Genomic DNA, 27055 nt, shown 5'->3' with positions numbered 1-27055 from the left:
GAATTCATTGCTAATGCTTTTGGTGTCATATCCGAAATAAGTTGCCAAAACCCATGCCAACCAGCTTTTATCCCCTATGATTTTGGGTCTTACATTCAACTATTTGGGGTTAATGTTTGTGAGTGGTGTAACATAAGTGGTCTAGTTTCATTTTTTACATGTGAGTATCCAATTTCCCAGCACCATTTGTTGTCTTGGTTTCCCTGTTAGTTAACTTTATTTGCTTGGATTTATTTTAGGACTCTAGAGTAACTATTCTGTTACTCTATTTGTTTTTATGTCACTACCATAATGTTTGATATGTATAGATTTGTAGTATACTTTGAAACTCTGAGATTACTTTGACTATTCAGGGATGTATGTGGTTCCATACAAATTTTCGGGTTTTTTTTTTTTTTTTTTACTTCTGTAAAATGTGCCTTTGAAATCTTGCTGGAAATTACATTGGTAATATGGACATTTTCCCCATCCTTCCATGAGCATGGGATATCTTTAATTCTTTTTCAGATAATTCATTGTTAGTGTATGGGACACTACCAATTGTTTGCATGTTAACCTATACTCTGCAACTTTACTGAATTGGTTGATTAGATTTAACAGTTTTTTTTATATATATATATAATTTTATTTCTTTCCTTTATAATTTTAGTGCCATTTCATTCTTTTCCTTGTCTGATTGTTTCCTTGCCTGATTGCTCTGGTTATGACTTCAAGTACTGTTGAATCAGAATGGCAAAAGTGGGCATCTTGGGCCCTCCCTGGTGGCGCAGCGGGTTAAAGCACAGCACTAAGAAGCTTAAGCCACTTCCGCATGAGTTCGATTCCCGCCTGCCCCGGAGGAGATCCACATGGCGAGGCAGACCTCTCCTGACCCGCCCGCTGCGTCTCTCAGCAGTGTACTTCGTCGATCTGCCTGTTCTGTTCCCCACTCTGTCTCTGGTGAATCCTCTCACCCTCCGCATCTCTGACCTGTACCCCAGTTCTGTATGAATAAATAAATAAATCTTTAAAAAAAAATAAAAGTGAGCATCTTGCCCCCTTGCCCCCTATCGTAGAGGAGAAGCTTTGAGCTGTCCACTGTTGGGTATGATGTTCACTGTGAGCTTGTCATATATGGCTATTATTACATGGAAGTATGTTTCTTCTAGTTTTTGGGGCATTTTTCTCATGAACAAATGTTGAATTTTGTCAATGCCTTTTCTGTACCTATTGAGACAGTCATGATTTTATCCTTCATTTTGTTAATGTAGTATATCATGTTGATTGATTTGCATATGTTAAACCATTCTGCATCCCAGAGATGAAGCCTGCTTGATCAATATACTACTGAATGCAGTTTCCTAGTATTTTACTCAGATTTTTTTCATGTATGCGCAAAGATAGAGGCCTGTAGTTTTCCTTTTCTTGCAGTAAGTGTTCTTATCAAATCAGCAATAAAAAAAAATGTTCGAGTGTGTTATATTCATGGTTTGAATAGCAGTGTTCCAAAAACAGGAACGAACACCACTAAGCATCTCATAGGGGAAGGGCCTAATCCCTAGAGTTCTTAATGAGGGCTCCCATTTTATTCCTCCTGGACTTTATTAAATGTCCCACCCAGGGTAGCTGGGGTCCAAACCCATACCTTCATATCAACTACTTATCTCATTGCTGGAGTGTCCGATAAACACTTTGATTTGTTTTGGTGTTGTGTGGCGTGTATATGTGGTTTGTGTGGCACATGTGTGGTATGTGTATTTGTGTATGGGGGTGTGATTGTGTGTGTATGAGTGATGCATGTCTGTGTGTGGAGTGATATATGTGTGTGCATGTGTTTCCCTGAAGGGATGGTGGAAATAACACAGAGACTAGTTCTCTAGAGCTTCATGGTCTGATCTTAGTCTGAAGTCTGTCCTCACTGTTGGAGTCCGAGCTGATCCAGATGCCCTTCTCTGTTGAGTAAATGAGGTAGATGGAGTGGACAGGATGGGTTAAGTTGTATGGGACATATGGGTCTTGGTCCTTGGCCCCACGGCCTAGAGGTTCTTGGCCAAAGGAGACAGGGCATGGTTCCAAGGCAGGTACCTGGGAGCCCAGTCAGGGTCATTCATCCACAGCCGCTGCCACCCTGCCTCTGCACCTCCCTGGCCTCCTGATGCCTGGTTATGTTGGATTTTCTTGCCTTTCCCAGCTCCAGCCATAACCTTGCTCTGTTTCCTATCTCTTCCTATTGTGGGGATACATTCTAATGACTCCAGGTCACCATTTATCTGAATTTGATGGACATATGAAACAAACCTATTACTTGGTGTTTTAACTTTTAATGTCATTTTTCATTTCTAGAGGCTCTTCTTTTTCAGACTTGTCTATCCTATTTTTCTAGTGTGTATCAGTGGGCGTTTCACGTGTTTGAGTCTTTTTTGCCATCACTTGAAAGGATTTCTTGTTAGATGTCTGTTATATGATGGCCTTGGAGCAGGTCAACCTATGTTTGGTAATCTGAGATGGGCAGGGTCTAGCCTGCTCCACAATGCTGCTTCTCAAGGGCATCTGTGAAGCCCTCAGAAGTGCACCCCACCTTCCTACCCCATAGACACTGCAGGCCCTGTCTAGTGCAGCAACTTCAGTGAGGGGCTGTCTAATGACCATGGGCCTGGACAGCTCTGTCCTGTTACCTGTTTTGGATAAGACCTTGTAGGACTGGTGCCCTGGCTGAGCAGAAGGTGCTGTGAAGGGTCTGAGCTATAAAACCATGCACACCATTGTGCTGGGGAGTGGGGCTGCAGCCTTTCTCTCTCTCCTAACCACAACGTGCCTCTGCTTCTGCCCCTGGCCATCAGGTGCCTTTCCACACTGGAGACCTGTTCCCTTGTGCAGTTTCCCATGGCCATAGTCTTCAGGGTAGCATATGACTGGATGGATACAGCAGAAGCACCCAGAAACATCCTTTATGTCTTTTGGAATCATGTCTTTGGCTGTTTGGTCAGGGGACCTGTGATATTGTACAACTCCTTTATGGTGTTGTTGCTCTGTCACAGGCTGTCCAGACCATGAAGAGATGAACTCACTAGTTCTCCCAGAGCCTGTGACTGGGGTCCCTGCTCAGATGGCCTGGAGAGGGCCAGCCTGCACCCACTGGCCTCTGCCAGGCTGTCTGTGGTTGGACCAGAGATGCCTGATGGCCAATGGGACAATTCTGCTAGTTGACCCTGACCCTGGGAACACATGGGGAACTCTGAGATATGGAAGGAGAAGATAGATAGTGCTCCGAGGTCAGATAAGAGGCAGGCCATGGGCAGCAGCAGCAGGAAACTTAGCTGGGGCCTCCAGCTCCACTCCTGTTATCAGGAGTTCCGGAGAAGTGAAGTTGGTGGGCAGGAAGCCTTGCTTTGAAATGTGGAGAGGTGGTAACCCTTTACACTTCTGGTTGGGTAGCCCATCTATTTATCACAAATGAATTTTGTCAAATACTTGATGCACCTATTGATAGGTTCATATACTTTTTATTCTTGAGCCAGTTCTTATGATGGATTATAATAATTTATTTTTTAAAGATTTATTTATTTATGCATACAGAACTGGAGTACAGGCCAGAGATGCAGGGGTGGTGGGAGGATTCACCAGAGACAAAATGGAGAGCAGACAGGCAGATTAACAAAGTACAATGCTGAGGGGAGCAGCAGGTGAGACAGGGGAGGTCTGCTGTGCCATGTGGACCACCTCTCTGGCCGGGGATCAAACTCTTGCTGAAGTGGTTGAGGCTGCCTTTGAAGCGCTGCACTTTAACCCGTTGTTCTTTGACAAAGAAGGGCCCTATAATAATTTATTTTCAACTAACGAACCAGGCTTGCATATCTGGTCCCATTCCATACATGGTAGAATTTGATTTGCTAATGTTCTGCAGATTTTTGCATCTATGTTAATGATAGATACCTTTCTCTAGTTTTCCCTTCTTGTGAAGTCTTTAGTTTTGGTATTAGGGTAATACTGCTTTCATAGAATGAACTAGGAAGTGTTTCCACTGTGTGTGATTTCTGGAAGAGGTTGTAGAAGATTGGCATAAATTTGCCTTTAGATGTTTTGGTAGGATACATACTTGAACCCATCTGGGCCTGGTGCTTTCTATTTTGAGTGTTATTATTAGTTTAATTTCTGTTACAGATATAGGACCTATACAGATTATTCCCACCAACCTCCACCATCAGTATAAGGTTTGGTAGATTGACTTTTTCAAAGAATTAGTCTATTTCACCTTATTCTAAATGTGGCCATAGAGTTTTTCACACTCTTCCTTATTGTCTTGGTACTGTCTGTGGGATCAGAGGTGATGGTGTCTTTTTCATTAGTAATTTGTGTCTTCTCTCTTTTCTTTTTTCCTTTGTTAACCTGACTAAAGATATCAATTTATTGATCTTTTCAACTAATCATGTTTTGCTTTCATTGATTCTTCTATTTGCTGTTTTCAATTTCATTGATTTAACTCTGGCTTTTATTATTTCTTTCTTTCCACTTACCTTGGATTTAATTCTTTTTGTTGTTGTTGTTGTTGTTTCCTCAAGTGAAGACTGAGATGGTTGACTTTAGGTATTCTTTTACAATGTCTGCACTCAGTACTGTGAATTCTCTTCTATACATTTACTGTACCACACAAATTTTGATGTGTTACATTTAATTTTTATTTAGATAGAAATATTTTAAAATTTCCCATGAGACTTCTTTGTTTCTGTGTTATTTAGAAGGATATTGTTTAATCACCAAGTATTTTGGAAATTTCCAGATATTTCCTGTTACTGGTTTCTAATGCAATTCCTTGGGCTGTGAGAGCATCCTTTGTAAAATTTCTTTTAAATTGGTGGAGGTGTGTTTTATTGTCCAGAATGTGATCTCTGTTGAAGAATGTCCCTGTGATTTTAAGATTTTGATTATTCTGCTTTTTAAAAAAGCTTAGTTTTTTATGCTTAGAAGAACTGTACAAGAACTGGGTACAGACCAGAGGTGTGAGGGGTGAGATGATTCACCAGAGACAGAGTGGAGAGCAGAACAGGTGGATCAACTGAAATACACTGCTGAAAGGAGCAGCAGGTGAGACAGGAGAGGTCTGCTGTGCTATGTGGGTCACCTCCCTTGTCCAGGGATGGAACTCATGCTGCAGTGGCTGTGGAGAGCATCAGAGTGCTGAGATTTAACCCCTTGCACCACCAAGGAGGCTCCTAATTCTGCTTTTGTTGGATGAAATACTCTAAAAATGTTATTAGATCCAGTTGACTGATATTGTTCAGTTCAACTATGTCCTTAATGTTTTCTTTTTTTGCTTGCTGATATGTCAGCTATTGATAATGTAGAAATCTCCAAAACAATAATGTATTTCCCTTTCCTGTGCACAATTTCTGTGCAGTATATCTTTACACACTTATGCAGTATACCTGTGCAGTGTACCTATGAACTACACCTTTATAGTATACCTGAACCTACCTGGAAAGGACCATAAAAAGGCATGTAGGTTGTCAACCTCAGCAGCTCCACTAGAAGCTGTGTGCCATGTGCGTTTCTGCTGAGGACATATAAGAGTAAGTGTCCCCACACTATGGCCTCCCCAGGGTATACAACCAAGAGCTGTCAACATGTCTCACCACAAGGGATGCTACACCTGTTTCCTTGTGTTAAAAGTCTTTTATGTCATTTCTGCACACTGTTCACTTCAAGTCACATCAGAATTGCTACTCAGGCAGGCATAGTTCATTCTGTTTTCCTGCTGTCTCCATATCCTGGCCATGGGTCCAGAACTGGGCCAAGGTCTCTCTGAAGCACTATTGAAAGCAGTCATTGACTTGGGTATTTGATGTTTTCAGTCTTGATGCAGCTGTACTTTGTTTGTAATAATTTGAATTTCTTCATGGCCAAAGCCAGTGTAGGGAAACCTGGCTGGCAGGGCCACCGGAGGTGCCCCACTAAGTTGCCTGTGGGTGTGGAGAGGCGGGTCTCCCTCAGGCTCACAGCCTGCTTTAACATGGTCTTGCTTAGTTAGGGCAAAAGGCCTGTGTACCCTGCTTACTTCACTCCAGCAAATGCCCATTTATAATCACCTGCAGATAGGGTTCCATGCTAAGGCGGCCGTCCCTAGGAGCCACCTTATAGCTCAGTCCAAGTGAGAGACTTGGCACTTGTGTGCTGTTGGGTGCCAATCTGGGTCTCCTCCCATTCTTATTTGCTCATGGGTGGGCACGCTTGCTCACTTTGCCCTCCATGTGGCGTGACTGTGCCCACAGGAAGTCAGGACTCCCCTACTTCTCCTGGGAGCAGGGCCAGCTAGCCCGTGGGTTTCTTGGTCTCGGCACTTTAGAGCTGCTTGGACTTTGAAGATGTGAGGAACTCTGGCTCCTTGAGAGATAAGTGATGTGCGCTCTAAGTGTGGGCGGCTCTGCTCCTTTTGTGACAGTCTGTAGATAAGGCAGAGCCATTGAAGCACAGACTGAGGCTATGGGCCAAGAGTGCTGAACACAAGTCTGGCTGGAACTTTCCTGGAATGGATTGTGTTTCCCCCTGAAGAAGAACTTATAGCTCCTGATGGGCCCCTGAAAACCCAGGAATGGGCCTGATCCAATAATAGGTGGAACTTTGGGGCCCAAAGTCCAAACTTCCTAAACCCTTCATGATCTGGTTGGAAGATATCACCAGGATAATGTAATTGTTGGACATGTCGGTAAGTGGAACTTCCAACACTGGACACCGAGGACACAGGTCATAAGTGATGACCCCTCTTTCTTCTCATGACCCGACAGTAGACCCATCCCAGCTCAGAGGCCTAGCCCATATACCAACAGGGAACAAGGTGACCGTGTCAGCATGACACATGACCTTGTGTCATGGTCTTAGTAGCACCAGCCCCCAGCAGAAGCCTGGTTGCATGGAAAAGATGACCACCATCTCCCAGAAAGTGTGGGCCACATGCGAGAAGCCTGAACTATGAGGAGACCCAGCAGCTGAGGTCATATATGGCCCTATATAAGTATACATGGAGCTGGTGGGGAGGTTGTTAGGTCTGGACTCTGAGGGGCGGGTGAGGTGGAGACTGTATCACAGGCTGATGAATTAGGCTGTCCCGATATCTGACATGCACGTGCACAGGTTTTAAGAAACAACTTACAGAAAGAAAAAGCAAATAGGTGAGTTGTAACCACTGGAGAACCCGGGTGAGGGAGCACAGGTATCCTTTGTGCTAACATTTTTGCAGGGTTAAATTTTCAAAATAGGAGGTGGGTGGGGCCCTCTCAGGTGACGGTGATGTTGAGTGGATGGACGCTGTCACCTATTTGCCTCCCTCACCTGTGCCAGGTGAGACTTGGGTCCTGTATGTCCCTGTGTGTCTTGTAGACTCTCAGGGCCGAGCTCCACTGTGTTCCTTCCCATTCATGTAATGGGATTCCCAATTCATTTAATACTCTGCCTTCTGTGTGCCTCCAGATTAAGGACTCTGAGTTCCCTGCCCCAAAGCAAACACAGGAGAGACTCCATCTCTACCCACCCCCACCCATCAGAGTGGGTGGCATCAGTCTGCAGGGTCATGAGCTGCCTTGTTTACCAGTGAACTAGCAGCGGGGGGAACCCTCTCTCCCCATGAGGCATCCTGTGAGCTCTCCTCCGCTGCAGGTATGCCCGTGTGTACATCTCTTGTGGACTGTGACACTTGGAAACAACTGGGGAGGTTAGAGAGCACAGGCTTCTGGCCCTACATTCCTCATCCTGCAGAGGGACTTCCTTCAAATTCCCTGAGTGGCATCTCAGGGCCCCTAGAAGACACTGGCTGTGTCTGTCCCACCTGTCTGCTGTGGCTTTCATCTCCCGGTGGTGCCCACATCTGTTGAAGGGAGCAAAGGAGTCATATCCAGGGAGGAAACCAGTGATGTGGGGGCAGGGCTCAGCTGGCCAGAGGCCACTGGCAGCCTGACCTCTACCGGGAGGTAGGAAGGTGTTGAAATGGGGTTTGTTTCTGAGGACTGGGGGGTGGGTGTGGTCATCTGGGATGAGGGAAAGGGTGACGACTTTCTTCCTATGAGAATTCTGTTTTCTGCTGGAATTTTGCTCTTCTTGTACTTGTCTAAATAAGCGCACATGTGGTCAGCCCAGTGGGAGAAAATAGCATGCTAATGGTGGTGACGGTGAGGATGGTGGCAGTGGTGGTGAAGTTGGAGAGGGTAGCTGTGACACCCTGCCTGGCACACTGGGTATTGTGCCTCCTGCCACTTTCAAACTCATCTGCCCCACTTGCAGGGGCTGGAAGATAGTTGTCCTTCGAGGTTTGGAACCTGCTTTTACCTGTTCTGCAGTCCAGGCTCCTCCTTCTAGTCCTGGTTATCTGTGACTATCTGCGATAGTCACCACAAAACCCACTGGCTTCTGCCATGATGTGACCAACACGACACAGCTATGCTGGTTTATCCACCAGTATGCATGTTGGGCTCAGCAGACAGTCTCCTGGGCCTCCCCAACATCCTCTCCTCACTCTGGGACGGGGTCCCTGTGAGGGCAAGGTAGAAGGGGCCCTCATACTGCATGCCCAGACAAGCTGTCCTCCAGGGAGGGGGTGGGACCCGCCTCTGTGGGGCAGTGATGCTGCCGCCTTCGGGCATAACACGTGTGACACACAGGCCTTGCGCCGTGCTCTCCTGAGCAGGCTTGGTCCATTTGTCCTCCTTTTTGCTCCAGCTAGTGACCTTTCCTCCAAGGATTGGTTACATCAGAACCAGTCATCCTTTCTGCACCCCCCAAACGCCCCACTGGCTCTGAGCCTCCTCTGCCCCTCCCACAGCCCCGGTGTAAACTGCCCTCTCCTGTGAGGTGGCCCCTCAGCTGGCAGGGAGCTGTGGCGGCTCCTGGACTTGGCATATGCAGCCGAGGGCGCAAAGCTACTCAGCTGCCCCGCCTTCCTGTGTGGTCCTGGCAAGCGCAAGCCTCTCTGGGCCCCATCTTCCTCCTGTGTACCATGCCTGAAGCTCTCAGGGTGAAACCACAAAGCCCGATGGACAGCTGCTGTCCCGGCACCCCTGTGGAGGGGGCCGGATGTGCTGCCTGCGCGGCGTTCAAGAGGGATGCTGGCATCTGGCCCAGCCTGGGGCCACCTGTGGTCACTTCCCTTCTCCACTGCACTTTCTCCTCTGAGGTGTGGAAGAAGGGCCCTGGGGTGCCCGGACCAGTGATGGGGCACTCAGTTATATAGCTGTTGGCACAGTTCTGACCCACGACCACCTTAAACTTGGCACTGGCTGATGATACTCGGAAGCCGAGTGGTCACCAAATTGTTCCCCACAGCTGCTCTTTGTGGAGCTGTGTCAGTGTCCAGTGTCTGGGTTCTCTCCAGGACCAGCAGACGGGCATGGGAGAAGAGTGGGTTTTCCTCAGGGGCGCCTGCTGGATGGGTGAACCAGGCTGCTGCTTAGAAAAGGGCATGGATTGGTGGGCTACGACTTTGGGGCCCTCCTCCCCATAGTGCCCCTTCATGTTTTCTCAGGTCCCTGACCATCCTGTGCCCCAGGCATCTGCCTGCCTTGCCTCTGCCCATCCCGCCTGCCAGCCAGACCTCTCCCTCCCGCCTGGCGCCCTTCCCCTCCATGAGTCCAGCCTCCCTGCAGGGTGGACGGCTCAGGAGGCCCCCATGGGGTGCAGGGAACAGGGAGGGACCTGGCCCATTCGACCTTAAAATAAATCAGAACTTTTGTTGTCTGTACAAAGGGATTCCACAGTTTATTTTAAGTGATTTGGGGAAGTCCAGAAAAGTATAAAGAGAAAAGGGCCAAACTGCTTGCTGTTTTAAGCACTCCTAGGAACTGAGCTCTGTGTGCATAGCTGCTTGGCCTTACAATCTGTAGATGCAAGACTGCGACCTGAGGGTTAGAAGCCTTCCTGACACACATACTGTTGGGGAGGCACAGTCCCTGCAACCCGCCTACAAGAGAGGTTATCACCCCGGCCTTGCTGGTTATTTCTGTAGCTGTTGTTTTCTTCTCAGATTTTTGGGTAATTTCCCAGATAAATTCTTAGTGGACCCACAAAAAGCTTTAACTTAGGGATCAGAAAAATCAAAAAGTTATTTCTGTGATTCTCCTCTTTGAGGATGGTGATGGCAGCATGACTAAGTGCTTGGTGTGCCAGAGCTCATAGTGGGGTCCCTGGGTCCCCCAGACACTCTGGCTGTCCCTTCTGTACACAGTCACAGGCAGCAACAGGAGGAACGGGGGAGGGAAGTTTGGTCTTCAGAAGTCAGGGGCCCTTGTCAGATTTGGGGCACAGAGTTGGGGACACAAGGCTGGCATCATGAACCCACTTGCTGGGTGAGCAAACTGAGACTGGCAAGCCCAGGTCACCGTGCAGAGCAGGCCAGGACTGAGGGTGCTTCACCTGCCTCGCCTTTATCAGTGCAGAGCATTGCCACTCACTGTGCTTGCTCTTGGGTCCTTTATCAGATACAGGCGAGCTGAGCTGCCGGCTTAACACCCCCTTGTCTCTTCATGGCCCCTAAAGCGGTGGGTCCCAGGCACTAGCCGAGCACTGTCTGTCCAGCCGAGTCACCTCCGTTCATGGGGAAAGGCTGTGAGCCTTTGCCGCATTTGTTGCACTTACTTTTCATATTTGTATTTTCAAATTGTTTCCATGATTTGGAGCACTGTTTTAATCTGCCAGAGCTCGCCCAGCTTCCCTTCCAATCCTTGGTTTGCCGAGGAGGGCACTGGGCACCATGGGAACAGACAAGCCCACCCTCGCCTCTGCTCTTACTCATTAAGCCACGTGGCTTATGTTCCGAGATGACGAGCAAGCTTTGCATTGTCCAGACACATTGGCCAGGCCTTTCTGGGCTCAGACCCTGTCCCAGCAGTGGCTGTAGGTGACCATGTCCCTTGGGTCGTTGGTGGCCTGTGGCGGTCCTGTCTGTTGTTATTCACACTGGCTGATGCAGGGGTTGAGGGTGGTCGGTCCCCAGGGAGCAGTGGGTGCCCTGCCTGTGTGCGGCCTCCAGCCTCCCTGCTTTGTCGTTGGGCACCCTACCTCACCTCCACACTGCGGAGTGCAGAAGTCCAGGCACACCCTCATGTGTGTGCGTCCACAGGGGGTGAACCCTCCAGGTGTGCTGGCTGTGAGGGGATGTGTCCCTCGGGCCAGTCACCCTCTTACACCTTTTTTTTTTTTTTTAAAGATTTGTTCATACAGAACTGGGGTACAGGCCAGTGGCTCAGGGGCGGCGAGAGGCTTCACCAGAGACAGAGTGGGGAGCAGAACAGGCAGATCCACGAAGTACACTGCTGGGGGGAGCAGCGGGCGGGTCAGGAGAGGTCTGCCACGCCATGTGGTCACCTCCGGGGCAGGCGGGGATCGAACTCATGCGGAAGTGGCTTTAGCGGCTCAGTGTTGTGCTTTAACCGCTGCGCCACCAGAGAGGGCCCTCTTTCACCTTTTTAACTGAGATAAAATTTACATACACAGAAACTTAACCATTTAAAAGTGAACAATTCACTGGCATTCAATACAGTCACAGCATGGTGCAATCATCACCTCCATCTCTTGAGTCGTTCCAGACTATTTCCTGGCTACGAGAAGCCCCCCAAAGAGTAACAGCTCAGTTCTCTCCCTGCCTCTGCACTGCCGTCAGCTCTCTCTGGCGCTTCCCTCTCCGCACCGCACGTGTCTGGCCTCTCCCGCAGCATTGCGTGTTCAGGCCCATTCGTGTGGGAGCATCTGACTGTGCCTCATTCTCTCTTATGGCTGTGTGAGAGCCCGGTGTGTGGATGGCACCTGTGGCCTACCCGCTGTTCAGGGGATGAGCACTGGGGTTGCTTCCGTGTTTGTTACCGTGAATGCTGCTGCTCTGAGCGTTTGTGTACCAAGATTCGTTTGCTGCTCTCAGACTCTTGGGTCGCTCTCTAAGAGTGGGGCTGCTGGCTTATATGGTAATTCTGTGTTTAACTCCTTGAGCAACAGCCATTCTGTTGTCGGGGGCAACTGCCATCTGATGTTCCTTGCGGTCATGTAAGATTGTGTGGTTTCTCTACATCATCCCCACACCTGATACTTTTCTCTTTAAAATTCGATTGTCCTGGGCCCTCCCTGGTGGCGCAGCGGGTTAAAGCACTGCACTGAGAAGCTAAAGCCACTTCCGCATGAGTTCGATTCCCGCCTGCCCCGGAGGTGACCACATGGCGTGGCAGACCTCTCCTGACCCGCCCGCTCCTCCCCTCAGCAGTGTACTTCCTTGATCTGCTTGTTCTGTTCCCAGCTCTGTCTCTGGTGAAGCCTCTTACCGCCCCTGAGCCTCTGGCCTGTACCCCAGTTCTGTATGCACAAATAAATAAATCTTTAAAAAAAATTTTTATTGTCCTGTGAGTATGAGGTAGTAGGTCATGGTTTTCATTTACATTTCAATGATGCCCTAATGTTGAGGGCCTTTTCCTGGGCATGTTTATCATTTGACTGCTTGTTTATCTTTGGAGAAATGTCTGCTCAAGTCCTTTGCTCATTTTTACACTGTATTTGTTTTTTGCTTTAGTGGTTGAGTTGTAAAGCTCTTTATATATTCTGGAGGCTTGACCACTAGTAGGTGCATTATTTGCAGATATTTTCTCTTATCCTGTATGTTGTCTTTTCTCTTTATGGATAGTGTCCTTTACTGCACACAAGTTTTGCGTTCCTTTAAGGACCAATATATCTGTTGTTGCTTGTGCTTTTGGTGTCATATCTAAGAATCCATGATCAAATCCATGGAGAGGAAGATTTACCCCTGTGTTTTCTTCTGAGTATAATTTTAACTCATATTTAGGTTATTAATCCATTTTTAGCTAATTTTTGATTAGGGTATGAGGTCGGGGTTCAACTCCACTCTTGCTATGTAGTTGTTCCAGCACCAAGGTGTTGCCTCTGGGGTGGGTGACTTCCAACGGCCCCCCCGTGGGGTCCAGAGGGGCTCTGAACTGCTCCTGACTCCAAGACTGCCCCCAGCCTGCCTGGGTCTGCGATGAGGGCTCTCACAGAGGCAGCCCCACAGGAGGCTGGCTCCCCCATTCTCGGGGTCACTTCCTCACACAATCTACCCCCAGCCCCCGGCCACTGTCCTGAGCAGTGAATGGGCCACCAGAGGTATGTTGGATGCTGGTGACACCTGCATTTCATGCATTTCAGCTGTGTTGGTGTGGAAGAGGAAGAAGCCCCAGACATCGACATATACCACTGCCCGAACTGCGAGAAAACCCACGGGAAGTCCACCTGTGAGTATACAGAGCCGATGCCTCTGCACTGACTCTGGCGGCGGCAACTCTGCTTGGCCCCGACCCTGGCCCTGCCCCAGGCTAGCTTCCCAGGTGCTGGCCTGTTACTGCCCCTTACGGTTTCTCTGTGATCACTATGATGTGTTCCTGCCTAAGATGCAGTAGCGGCCACTCATGGGCCCTGTGTGGACACTAACTCCAGGGCCTGCTGAGACGGGGATACTTACTGGAGGTTGGGTTAAGGGGTGATGCTGGGCCAACCAGGTGACCTGCCTGAGCAGCCCAGCTGGCACTACCTCGAGGGAGTCTGGGAATGCGCTCCCTCTCCCTTCTCCAGACCACCCCCTCACACTAGCAAGGTGTCAGGTGACTCCTTTTCTCAAACTGCCTGCTCCATGCACCTCCAGAGGGCTTTATTCCTCTTCTCTAGACTATTGGGGGTGTGGCAGGTCCTATGGGGACTCCCCACTGTGCAGATTTATCCTCGGGGTGGCTCGGTGGCTCACGGGGAGGAGAGCTTCACAGGGAGGAGAGCCTCACGGGGAGGAGAGCCTCACGGGGAGGAGAGCTTCACAGGGAGGAGAGCCTCACGGGGAGGAGAGCCGATGGCAGGTAGGAGGTGATGTAATCTTTGAGCTCCAAGGCTGAGTGCACAGGGGCTGTAGGACCTTGGAAAGGACTCATGTGGAGTCAAGACGAGTGGCACAGGGGTGCTGCGGTGGGGGTTGTTAATGTGGCCTCTGTTTCTGGCTAGCAAGATGTTCAGCTGCGAGCTAGACACTGCCATCCTGAGCCCTGTGCTGGCTGGTGAGGTTGAGGGAGGACCCTTACCACTCCTGGCTCCCCTCCTGGGTCTCAGTCGTATATGTCCATCGAATATGTCCTATGGATCCAGCAAGAGCAGAAGGAAGACACTGGCACTGGCGAGCACCCCGTTCTGTTGCCCTTGGGAAGTTGAACGCTGGGCAGGGAGCTGTGCTAGGCTGTGCCCCATGGTCCACATTCCCTGGCACCCATGTTGCTGCCACAGTAGCACACTGCCAGTGGCAGGTGTGTCAGTCGGGGACAAGGCCTGAAGCTCCTGGCCTTCTCAAGCGGGAGGTCCTGAGGTTCCCGATTCACAGCGGACTCGTCTCAGAACATATTTTCCCCAGTTGCTCTGGGCACTGCAAAAACCTCCAGGGCACTCTGCCCATATGCCTGGGGAACTGGAGAGTGCAAGGTTGGAGCCTGGAAACCCTTCCTGGTCCCCTATGGCCGAGGACACTCAAAAGGCGCTGTCTTGGGGAGCCTCAGGGAGGATGTGTTTTGGGGGCTCTCGTGTGCATCAGGTCAGGCTACCTGGGGTGCTGAGCTGAGCACTGTGTCTGCCTGCAATCCCAGTATGCAATCCCAGAAGAACCCTCCCCGGCAATGACAGTCCTCTGCCTGCTTCTGCCAGAGACACTTGTGCCTGCCTTACCCAGACCCTGCCCTGTGCTGGGGGTTGGGCAGAGGCTATGGGCCACAGCTGCCCTGAGCGCCCCTAGAAGCCCAAGGAAGATGCCTGTCTCCCTACCTACAGCCAGCTTCCCAGGGAGCAAGGGACTGCCTGGCAGAACAGGCATGTTTGTACATGCGTGTGTAGTTTATGCATCCATGAATCTGATTTTTGGGTCATTACTGAGGTTTGTGTACCTACCAGGGATAAACGGGCAGGGTTCTAGTACCTTCCGCTAGCACGTATGCCCACATTGCACACAGCAGTTCTTATTTGAAATGAAGCCTCCATCATGTTTTTGCCTCATCGACTCGTCACACCTTCCGTAGTGAGGCTTATGTACCACCTCATGCCTCCAGGGAACCCCGGGCCCATGAGCCTCACTAGGGGTTCATTTCCTTTTCTTGCCCAGCATGGATGGGGCTTGCAGCTTGGCAAGGCGGAGATGACAAGCGGATCAGGACGGAGCGGGAAGGCATGAGCGAGCTGCTCTGAGGCCACTTCCCTCCCACTTGGCCTTGTTTTAGAGGCCCTGGGGCCCTCCAGGTGCTCCTGCCTTATGACCCTTGACCTCATTTTGCTCTGGGCACACAGATTTATCTGATTCAGATTTGGTGAAGAGCTTAGGGGCCCCAATGTGAATTCATAAGGAGTCCCCATTCGACACGAAGACCCCCAGGAAGTAGGTAGCTCATTAGCTCTGAGACTGCTTAAGAGGTCACTTCACATACTGACTTCTCACTTTCCTCCTCCCTGAGGCCCTCAAGATCCCTGCGAGGTTAGGGTGAGTCAGGAGGTGGGCAGACTCGGTACCTGCCACCTGCAGGACAGCTGTCATCTCCATTCCTCTGATGCCTGTGGAGACATCCAGGCGTCCCACTGGCAGCCAGCCCCGGCACGCTGATCCATTCTCCAGGCTCTGGGCCCTGGGGAGGAAGACCCACCAGCCAGGTCTGAGGGTTTGGGGAAGCCCTGGAGCTCAGACCCTGTGTCTCTACTCGGTTTCTGACTGTTGTCAATGCCAGTGCTCCAGTTACATTTTTGGCTGCGTTCTGGCCTCTTCCCAAGGTGTCCGGAGCTGCCCAGTTTCAAGCGAGGCCCCGGAAAGACCATCTGTTCTGGGTCTCCTGCCAAGCCTAGTTAGCACCTGCTTTTCAGCCTGTACCCCCCATGAACGTGTGGAGGTGTTGCTGCTTCCTCCTAGTGCACTACATCTCCAAACCCACTGTTGTGACCACACCCCACATCCAGTGTACTTCAACAATGTGTGTGTCCCCCGAGATTCAGTTTTCCCATTGCCACTTGGGGCAAAGTCCTGCATGCAGACTGCTTGTATCCTTGTGCTCCTCTGTATGCTCCCCAGGGAAACTGGCTTCACCCCAGTCTACTCCCTGGAAGTGGGGTTTGCCCAAGACAGCCTATTCAGTATCCTCAAACCTCACCGAGAAGACACCACTGGGGAGGATGGGGGGTGCCCCGACCCTGCTGGCCTAGGGGGCCCGTGGAAGATCCTCTTCCCAATACCTCTCTTTTCCCTCTGCTCCTCTGTCACTCCCCCACTGCACTGGGGTCACAAGTCTCTTCCCAGCCAGGCAGTGGCCTCTTTTGTCTGCTAGAGTGTGTCCTGGGCTTCCTTTCCCATCCCCTCTTGAAACCCTGGCGTTTCCTGGGTCCCTTCTAAATGGTGACCCCCAGGAACCTCTTAGCATCAGAAAGGGAGGTGCCCCTTTCTGTGCAGACATGCACGCAACCTCCATTTCTCCAGGCCCTTTCCAGGGGCAGCACCTTGTAGGTATGCCCCAGAGCTGCTCTGGGTGTAGCCACACATCTAGCGGGGGGACCACGATGCTAGGCCTGCTTCAGGCTCAGGAGTGAGGCCTGAGCTGCACTGAGCTGAAGTCCGTCTTCCCTCCCAGGAGCTCTGGGGGGGCCATCCACCCCCAGACATCTCCCGCGTTCGGTTTAAGCTGGGTCATGCAGGGGGATACAGGGAAGAGCTGTGGTCTGGGTAGGCACGGAGCCCTGTAGACAAGCCTCAAGGAGCCCTGGGTGCTGGGACCAGCATCTCTCTAGAAAAGGCGGGCATAGAGATGCTCAGTAACTTGCCCAAGGTCGCACAGTTACAAGGTGGTGGGGCATGAAGACGAGGGCAGATGACCCAAGCCATGTAAACCCCCCCCCCGCCCTCTGCCCCATCGGTGCCTGGTACTGCCACTGGAGGTCCCAGCTTGGGATTCTCCCTCTGTGGGATCAGGTCAAGCTTCCATACATCAGGAAGGCCAGGTGCAACATAATGTGACACCGTTTTTGGAGATGGTCTCAAGGGTCATGACATGACCGGAGACAGGCAGGGGGCCAATCAACCAGAGAGATGAGTCACAGTCCCTGCCACCCAGCACCTCCCCTGCCTGGGGAAGCTTGAGGGGCAGCTGGCACTATGCTTTAGCCCTCAGTCCCACCTCTAGCAGGTGAGGGAGAAGGAGTCCAGGTTCTTGTCCTGCAGGCCTCCCCCATCTCACCCTTGATGGGCGCCCAAGACCTCACTGGTCCCTCTGCACATCCAGTCTAATTTCTGCTCACCTGCCACCTGGCCACAGAGCAGCCATGCTCCACGGGAGGGCTCCTGTCCTCACTCATCTGATGTTTCCCGAGAGGAGGTCAGGGGCCAAGGAAATCACTTCCCACCCTCCAGGGGCGTGCAGTCCAATGCACGCGTGTGCATCCCGCTCCTTGGGCATGTGTGTGCACACGTGCCGCGTGCTCACAGGCGTCACAGCGCACGGGGGCGTGTCTGCATGTGCGTGCACATGTGTGTTTGTGTGCCAGCTTGTGTTTCATAGCCCAGTAAAGGTGTGTGTGCACAGTATGTAGAAAGTCCACGGTGGGCACTCCCAGTGCCCTTGGGAAGAGGTGTGAAGATAAGGCAGCCTGAGGGAGCAGCCGGTAGAGCCCAGCGGCATTCGAGGGTGTGAGGTGCAGCACCCCAGTGGGGCAAGAGGGCAGAAGGCACAGCAGGTGGCAGACAGGCTGTTGTGAGCCCAGGCTGTCCATGCAGCTGGGTCCCAGCAGGAGGGTCTGCACCCAGCAGGGGGCAAGGCCAGGGGAGGAGGGGTCCCGAGCAGCGAGGCTGCCCCCAGAGGTGCCTCCGATGGCTCAGCAGAGTGTGTGTTGAGTGAAGGGCCCCAGGTTCTGGGCACCATCATCCGAGCCAGAGCAGCAGAGTAGTGGGTGGGTGGGCCGTGACAGGAGGCTGGGGAGTTGGTGGCTGCTGATGGTGTGATGAGCAGGGTCATGGGGTGGCAGCGCCTGAGGACCCTTTCTTTGCTCTGGAAGGTTTTGGCTTCAAGGCATTTACTCCTCAACTGGCCTCCTGCTGGATCCCCTGGGCTGGGTGCCTAAAGCCTTGGGGAGGGGGCTGCTGGGGAAGGGGTTGCAGGTGACAACCTGCCTCCTGTTCCCCAACCCACACACAGTGAAGAAGAAGCGGACCTGGCACAAGCACAGCCCAGGGCAGACTCCTGACGTCAAGCCGGTGCAGAACGGCAGCCAGCTCTTCATCAAGGAGCTGAGGAGCAGGACCTTTCCCAGGTGGGTCCCCCTTCTCCCCACCCAGTCCCAGGCTCACCCCTCCCTGGGTCCAGACTGTGGATTTCCATCCAGGGAAATTGCAGGCTGCCCAGCTTCCCCAAACCCCAGGCAGTTTCCTGTGGTTGACTTTCTTGCACCTCCCAGACAGCCCCAGCTATCCTCCTGGGGTGCAGGGTGGAGAGGGACCTTCTCCCTGCCTGGTGTGGACTTCCCAGAGTCTTTCTGGGGGAAGGGAGTGGCTTCATTTTGTGGGTGGGGAGGGGGCAGTGGAGGCAGGTGTCCTCCCTCCGACATGGCAGGACCCATGGCCACCGGCTCTCCTCTGGTCTAGCTGGTGTCCTAAACCGCCCTCACCCAAGGGCTCAGCCAGGCTGACCAGTGGTTTCTGGTGAGAAGGGACAGTGGACCCTGGGGCTGGCCGGCAGCCAGGAGCGCTTGGAATTGCCCTCGGCCATTCATAATAGGATAGGTGCTGTTTGACAATCTTATTTCTCTTCCACGTTTGAATGACAATTCATCAGACACTGAATTCTACAGAGAATTTACAGAGAAAATTTTTTTCTTTTAACTTTAAACATTTCACCCCATTTTCTTCTTGCTTGTGTGATTTCTGATGAAAAATTCAAAGCAACTCATAGCCTGTTTCTGTGTGGATCTTTCCTCTGGCTTCTTTCGCTCTTTTCTTTTATTGAGACATTTTTCTGGTTTCATACAGTTCTCCCATTTAATAGGTACAGGCCAGTGATTTTTGGTGTATTCAAAGATGTGGGAACCACCACCAGTTAATTTTAGGACATTGTCATCACCCCAAAGAACCTGGTGCCTTTATGACCTCATTCTGTGCCTCCCCTAGCCCTCAGGAGCACTGGTCTGCTTTCTGTCTTTGCAGACTTGCCTATTCTAGACATTTCATCTAACAGGAATCATGATATGAGGTCTTTGTATCTGGCTTCTCTCAATCAGCATCATGTCCTCGGACTTCATCCATGTGGTGGGCTGATTCCTTACTGTGCCACTGTGACCAGATCACATTGTGTTTGTCATGGCACCGAGGCACTGAAGTCCAGCTGATTTGCAGCAACCGTGTTACGGGTGTGTTATGGCTCACATGTTTCAGTGGTCTTGTTACAGTTCTGTTACAGCAGTAGCACTTGATTTCCAACTTGACATGCTAGTTCAAGGGTTTAAGACCACAGTTCAGGGCATATAGGCTCAAGAAGCACTTGAGCTGTATGTCTAAGCTGCTGGGGTAAGAGGAGTGTGCTTATCTAGGCAAAAAGAAAACTGGGGAGCGCTACTCCTTAGACCTCCGCTTTATGCAAATAGGGCTTTTAGCCAGTGCAGTTCTGATGGAAAGTGTGTCGAGCACTGATCGGACTGATAGAATCTCAGTCTGTGCCTGGCTGGTATCTTTTTCTTTTTCTCCGTGCTGGGTCTGTGTACGCCTGTGCGTGCCCAGCATACTGGGCCTGGGGCCCGGCCCTCAGTACTCTCCCAGGTGCAGACTGCGTAATTGCGTGTTCATTTTTCTTTTCTTTTCCTTTTTTTAAACTAATATAAATAATTCTACCATAAACAAGTCCTTTTTGGCTATTGTGGATCTTCCTTGGAGAAATGTCTGTTCAGGTCCTTGGCCTGCGGCATTATTTATTTGTCTGTTGAGTTGTAAGTGTCCTTTCTATATTTCAGATACATGTCCTTTTTCAGGTATATGACTTACAAATACTTTCTCCCCATTTGTGAGTTGTCTTTTCACTTTATGGGTAATGCTCTTTGAAGTACAAAAGTTTTTAATTTGGGTGAAGTCCAATCTGACCTGTTTTGTGAAGATTTGTCATTTTCTTCTAAGAGCTTGATAGTTTGAGCTCTTATGGTTTGGTCTTTGATGCAATTTAATTTTTGCATGTAGTGTGAAATAAGGACCTGACAACTTCCCGTTTTTTGTTGTTGTGTGCAGCTGTTAGTCTTCCTAGCATCTTTTGAAAACAAAATTCTTTCACCATTCCATGGTCTTGGCACCCTTGTTGAAAATCATTTATTTCTGGACACTCAATTCTGTTCCACTGATCTCAGTCTGTCCTCAGGCCAGAACCACACTATCTTGATCACTGTACTTTGCAGTAAATTTTGGAATCAGGAAATGAGACTGCCAACTTTATTCTTCTTTCCCAAAGTTGTTTTGGTCATTCTAGGTTCCTTGCATTTCTGTGAGAATTTTAGGATCAGGTTGTCAGTTTCTTCAAAGGTTGCAGCTGAGATGCTATTGGGAATTGTGTGGAATCTACAGATCTTAATGTTAAGTCTTCCAACCCATGCACATGGGATATTTTCTCAATTTTTGAGATCCAAAAAATTTCTTTCAATAATATTTTATCATTTTTAGAGTATAAGTTTTCCACTACTTCTGATAAATGTATTCCTGGGTAGTTTATTTATTTACTTCTTTTTTGGTGCTTAGTAAATGACCTAGAATTGTTTTCTTAGTTTTTCCAGCATGTTCATTGCTACTGTACCAGAATGCTATTGATTTGTTGTATATTGATCTTGTATCCTGCAACTCTGGGAACTAATTTATTAGTTTGTTTTTTTTTTTTCAATCTTTTTAAAGACTGTTCTGGCTATCTGGGTGTCTTGAATTTTTGTTTAGCATTCCAAATTCAATCTAAGTACCCCCTGGCAGATCCAAGGGGAACACAGTTGGTAGATAAAGAAAGTGTGGTATATATACATAATGGAATACTCTACCACTATTTCAGTTAGCCAAGGGCGACTCTGTGCCCATCACCCATGGCATCTGCAGTTGGCTGCACTGTGTCCACATGCCCAGAGCTCCCACAGTTGCCTGAATGGTGCATCTTTCTCAGCTTCCCCTCCTGCCTTTCGGTGTCCTCAATACCATCATGGAGTCAAAGCCAAAGGATACTCCAGTCATCCTTGCTCTGCTTATCCAGGGGGTGGGTTCTCCCTGAAAAGGGGTTTGTCTTCCTCTGCTTTATCCTTTATCCTTAGGCCAGGCCACCTGAGCAGGGTCCCATCTCTGAGCACGGAGCGGGGAGGGATCTTGCCCAGGGCTGCTGGCCTGTCTGCCATGGAAGCAGGGACACCAGTGTGTCCTTGTCCTACTCACCATGGTCAGAGCAGTTGCCTGGAAGTTCTGTCTGTGGGAGTGCAGGACCCTGCTATGTCTGCCCTGCAGGCTGCCCCAGGACTCCGGTGGCACTGCAGGGGGTTTGTCTCCTGGGGCTGTGTGAGCTGGTGGAGGGAGCAGCAGGCCCTGGGGACCTGTCCAGGCCAGTCATGGTTGGGGAGCTGGCACTGGTCCAACGTCACCTCCAACTTGTGCTGCCCCCACAGCGCAGAGGACGTAGTGGCCCGAGTACCAGGCAGCCAGCTCACACTGGGCTACATGGAGGAGCATGGCTTCACAGAGCCCATTCTTGTCCCCAAGAAAGATGGACTGGGCCTGGCCGTGCCAGCCCCCACCTTCTACGTCAGCGATGTTGAGAACTACGTGGGTAAGTGTCCTTTCCTGTGGGTTGTGGGTGCCAGGCCTGCTGCCACAAAGCCACCCCTTCATGCTGGGCATGCCAGTGCAGAAGCCCCTACCCCTGGCCCTGGGCACACACTTATGCCCTCACCCCTCCCTTGGCTGAAGCCCAGCTGTGTGAGCTTATGAGTCAGTGTCCACACCCCCTTCTGGGCATTCTTAGAATGAGACCCAAGCCCTACCAAAGTGACCTGTGACCCTGCCTGCCCCCTGCCCCTGCTACCCTGCCTGCATATTGGAGACTGTCTCGAGGACTTCTTAATCCTTTTAGCTGTGAGCTCCAGGACCTAGCTGATATCTGCTAGTGTTTTTGTCCTGCCCTGGAAGGCCTTGCCTTGCAGAAACAGGCTTGTTAGTCCTAGAGAACTTGCTACCCTGGGGATTTGGGGAGAGCTCCCCTTCAGGACTTCTTTGGCAGTGTCCCTGTAGAGTCATTTAACCTGTTCCCTGTCTCCATCTGTTCCTCCATCAAGTGTTAGAGGCTTGTTAAATTTGGTTCAAATTGTTGCAGGACCCTCCCTACCCTGGGAGCTGAGAGTGCCTGACCACCCACTTTTAGTTGGGGGGCCCAGAATCTAGCCTTATTTGTCCACAGAAAGCTCCATCAGCCCACCAGTCAAGGCCGCAGCAGAGGGGAAGGCCCCGTGCAAAGGAAAGGCTTGCTAACCCTGCCCTTCTCACTCCCTCTCTCAGCTGAGTTGATAGGGAACTCTCTTTCTCTAATTACTTGGGCAAATTGAAGTTCCTGACATCAGTGATAGAAAATGCAGGATTTCCTCCATGGTTTAACAACTTTTCAATTTTCAGAATAATGAGTTGGACCCTAGAAACAAAATCCTTTGATTTTCTGATGTTTAAATTATGAGTGTGCCCCATACGTCATACATATATGGACATGCATATGCTGTAGAAGTCTTTGCTATTTATTTGAAGTTTAGGCACCTGGGTGTCCTGTATTTTCACGTGCTAAGCTGAGGCCATGAGGACCTCACTGCACCAGGGGTCTTCACATAACCGGAGGGAGAGAGCAGCAAGGCAGGCAGGTGGCAGTCGGGTCCTAGAGCCCAGAGCATTTTGCCCAACCCAGGCCCCCTACTGGTGGGAGACTACCCCAGCTCCCCGGTGCAACCCTCTCCTCCTGCTGCCTCCTCAGGCCCAGAGCGAAGCGTGGATGTGACAGATGTCACCAAGCAGAAGGACTGCAAGATGAAGCTGAAGGAGTTTGTTGACTATTACTATAGCACCAACCGCAAGCGGGTCCTGAACCTCACCAACCTCGAGTTCTCCGACACCAGGTGAGGGGCGGGTGGGGCCCCAGGCCCTCCTGGCTCCTAGCCCGTGTTGGTGTTGTCAGGCGGCAGCACCCTTGGGAGTCACTGAGAAACACGGAAAAGGTCCCGGGCCATAAAATCTCACACATGGCTCTGTTGTGCTGTTTCCCTTTTAAAGTTTGAATATTGTGCATTGTGAACAATTCAGCCAGAAAGGGAACAAAAAGTCAGACCCGCCTCTGGCCTGCTTCATCCTGCCCTCCAGAGAGAACAGGTGGTACAAGTGTGGAGAAGTGTCTTCCCCAGGGCATGGACTCGCACCCATGCGTGACACACTCACACACTTGCTCACGCACCTGCCCACCGTTAGCACACACATCATGCCAGTGCTGCAGCAGCAGCCCGTGCGCCCGCCCCGCCGCCCCAGCAGGAGCACCCCAGTCAGCTGCTGTTCTCAGAGTGCGGTCCCAGAGGATGCACCTGGCTCCCCCAGGCCTCCTGGCCCCAAGCTTCTGCCTCAGAGGCTGCTCGAGCCTGGCTCTACCGCCTGGCCCCGAGACCCTGTTCCAGTACCTGCTGTGCAGGGCCAGTGCCCCTGCCCCTCCGCCCCTCTGTGAAGTTCCTAGCTCTCCAGCTGACCCTCTGGGAAGGCCCAGTGCACTTGCTTACTGTAAGGCTTGATGTTTTAGTTTAAGAATGATTTCATTTTTGGATCATTTTTTTTACCTTGGCAACTTCAAAAAAGCACATGTGCAAAAAGAGTAGGAAGGAAAAAAAAAAGTTATTGGAAATCACATCAAGAAAGGGAATACAGAACTATGCTAGGAGCCATACCAAGGCAATGGAACTAGATGTTGGGTTTTGCTTGAATTTCTGGACAGCAAGGGCAGGAAGGGAAGTCGGATGGATCGTACTATCTGGAAACACAACCTCCTATGTGTTTGCAGGAAGATTTTTTCCCAAGATGAGTTCTGAGGAGTGTGTGGCTTTGATAACATCCTGACTGGATGCCCTGCTGGGGGGTGGGGGTTCCTACCAGAGAGATTCTGGGTGACAGCTCAGGGATGGTGGTGCTTTGGTCCGAGTTCTCCACGGGCCTCCCATGACCAGTCCTTTGCTGGCACAGTCCATGGGGCTCGCGTCATTACACAGGGGTGTTTATGTATGCCCAACGGGTCTTTTTTACCATTTGGGAGGGAGGAGGCAGCAGTCGAAAGGCCTCTGGGTCGCGGAAGGAGGGGAGGCAGCCGGCCTCCACGTGCGGCTCTGAGCAGGCACCGAGTGTGCAGGACGCCTGCCCCAGCCCCGCTGACCGTTCTTCCTGCTGCATCCCCAGAATGTCCAGCTTTGTGGAACCTCCTGACATTGTGAAGAAACTGTCCTGGGTAGAAAACTACTGGCCAGATGACGCACTGCTGGCCAAGCCCAAGGTGACCAAGTACTGCCTAATCTGTGTGAAGGACAGCTACACAGACTTCCACATCGACTCGGGGGGTGCCTCCGCCTGGTACCATGTGCTCAAGGTAAGCGCCACCTGTTTCCAAAGAGGCCGAGACTCAGGCAGCATTGGGGGTGCATGCTGCGGTGGGTGACCTAGTCTTCAGTGGCCACTGGTGTCCAGGGAAGGGAGGACAGTGCTGGGGAGATTCCCTAGAAGACAAAGCAGAGACTGACCGCTGGTGACTCCCGTAGGAGCCTGAGGGTGGGGCTGGGGGATGAGTAAGAGCTCCTTGTCCCCTTACCTCCTTCCCCTGGCCACCTGCCCTGTGTGCGTCTCCATGCTCTCCCTGTGGTCTGAGTGCAGGGCTGGGGCCTGGCATGGACCTTCCTTCCATCTCCTGCCCAGCACTGATCAGTTCTTGGAGCAGCGTCCCCTGTCCTCATCACAGAGCTGGCCCACCTCTGTGCCCCTCAGCATGCAAGGCGTTTGCCATGCTGCAGTGCAGGCTGTGGGGTGACCAGGGTGGGTGGTCACCTAGCCTAGAGCCTTCCTCACACAAGGCTTCTGAATTGTCCTGGAATGTGGCTGGACAGCGGGCCTGGGCACAGTGGAGTTCAAGCCAGGCCAGTCTCCAGGAACTTCCACATCTCTGGACTTGATGAGCTCACCCACCCCACCGACCCCAGTGTCCCTGGACTTAGTGAGGTGTGCCCCCCACCGCCAGCAGCTTGGCATGTGAAAGTCTCTGCCAATGGCCTCTCGTTGGCAGGGGGAGAAGATCTTCTATCTCATCAAGCCGGCGTCGGCCAACATCTCCCTGTATGAGCGCTGGCAGTCTGCCTCCAACCACAGCGAGATGTTCTTTGCTGACCAGGTGGACAGGTGCTATAAGTGCACCCTCAAACAGGGCCAGACACTCTTCATCCCCTCAGGTGAGCATCTGTCCCAGCCATCTTTGACGGGGCCTGTGGACCGTGTGGGCACACCACCTCCTCCAGGGCCACCTCAGGGCTCTGAGTCACTCGGCTGCTGGCCCAGCCACTCGTAGAGGCCAGATCTGGGCCAGGAGATTGTGTGGGCCCGGGTGTCCAGTCACTCAGTCACTTCCAAAGGTGGGTGTTTGCCGATATCAACATTTCATACATGAGCAGAGGGAGAAGCACGGTGTCAACAGACATCATACTGCTTCACCATAAGCACTCCACCATTTCAGAAAGGCTGCCTTTCACAATAACAAAATCACAATGTTGCTGTCACACTTTAAAGATGAACAGCCGACAGCAATTCCTTAGTCTAAGTGGCCAGCGGTCTTTCGGTCTCTGCCGCACATATGGCTGATCTGTGTGCCTCCGAGTGTCCTGGCCTGGGCCCTCCCCAGTCCCCACAGCCAGTGACTCCGGCAGGCTGCTCTCGGAGGGACAGGCCCACTTGCCCCCGCCCCACCTCCCTCCTGAGTGCGGAGGCCAGCCTACCGGGCAGCCCGAGTCTAGGGCAGGCCTGGTTTCTGCATCTGCCTGTACAAAGGTGGGTGTGAGGCACAGCTGGGCCAGCTTGGACTTAGGCTCTCTGACTTGGGGGACCACTACTCTTGCATGGAGGGCAGAGTGGGTGCGCTACAGCAGCTCCTTCCAGGCACACTGGGTCTGGGGGAGCAGCCACGTGCCATCACCAGGGCCTGTGAAGGGCTAGTATTCCCGTTGCTCCCAGGCTGGATTTATGCCACACTCACACCAGTAGACTGCCTGGCCTTCGCGGGACACTTCCTGCACAGCCTGAGCGTGGAGATGCAGATGAGGTAAGACCACGCTGCCCAGCCAGCATCGCCACCCCTGAGTCCCGATCGGCCAACGCAGTGATAACCCTGAGCATGACTTTTCACCTCACTGGGCCTGTGGCGGGGGGGGGGCGGAGAGGAAGGAGGTAGCCGAGATTTTACCAGGGTCCCTAAGGGGTGAGGTCACTACACATCCTCTTTGGCCCATGGTAGGTCTGGAGTGGCTTTAAAGACCCATTCTCTTCCAAGACATTCACCTGTTGCTCTAGAAGCAGGAGGCCTGCTCCCACCTCCCAGAGACAATGTGGCCTGGTGTCCCTCCGCCACACAGGACCCAGTGGGGAGGCCTGAGAGGGTGTGCCCATGGCTTTGGGGTCTCTGGCTGTGATGTGGTGGTGACATGGGTTTGCTTTCTTTCTCCCTGATGTTTTCTTGCTGTGGCTTACAGAGCATATGAAGTGGAAAGAAGGTTGAAACTAGGCAGCCTGACTCAATTTCCCAACTTCGAAACTGCCTGTTGGTACATGGGGAAGCACTTGCTGGAGGCCTTCAAAGGTAAATCTGGCCAGCACCTTAGCCTGAGGCTCTGATGGGCTGTTTGCAGGTGAAGCCCAGGGGCATGGGGTGGGTGACAGAGCAGTGAGTTCGCCCTGCTGTGGCCATGTCCCCTCAGCTCCCAGCCTCCGGGTCCCCAGTCTGTGCAGTGCAGCACTGGACTCCAGCCTGCA

General features: G+C 51.6%; 1 protein-coding gene across 3 annotated transcripts in view; it reads left to right on the top strand.

Moving 5' to 3' along the window:
* The window catches only part of PHF2 (PHD finger protein 2), a 60787-nt gene that overhangs the window by 16307 nt on the left and 17425 nt on the right, over nt 1–27055 (top strand). For 2 of the 3 annotated variants that reach the window (XM_004684496.2, XM_012726582.1), the window contains exons 2-9: nt 13138–13226; nt 18180–18294; nt 21649–21809; nt 22995–23136; nt 24449–24635; nt 25323–25485; nt 26261–26348; nt 26776–26882. In XM_004684496.2, coding sequence (XP_004684553.1) covers nt 13138–13226; nt 18180–18294; nt 21649–21809; nt 22995–23136; nt 24449–24635; nt 25323–25485; nt 26261–26348; nt 26776–26882 — 1052 coding nt within the window. The remainder of the gene's footprint in view (nt 1–13137; nt 13227–18179; nt 18295–21648; nt 21810–22994; nt 23137–24448; nt 24636–25322; nt 25486–26260; nt 26349–26775; nt 26883–27055) is intronic. The other variant, XM_012726583.1, reaches the window with a different exon arrangement.

The sequence above is a fragment of the Condylura cristata genome, unplaced genomic scaffold (genome assembly GCF_000260355.1).
Source record: "Condylura cristata isolate star-nosed mole 26May11 unplaced genomic scaffold, ConCri1.0 scaffold00017, whole genome shotgun sequence".
Classification (NCBI taxonomy): domain Eukaryota; kingdom Metazoa; phylum Chordata; class Mammalia; order Eulipotyphla; family Talpidae; genus Condylura; species Condylura cristata.
The sequence above is the reverse complement of the archived record's forward strand: the minus strand, read 5'-3'. Positions and strand labels throughout refer to the sequence as shown.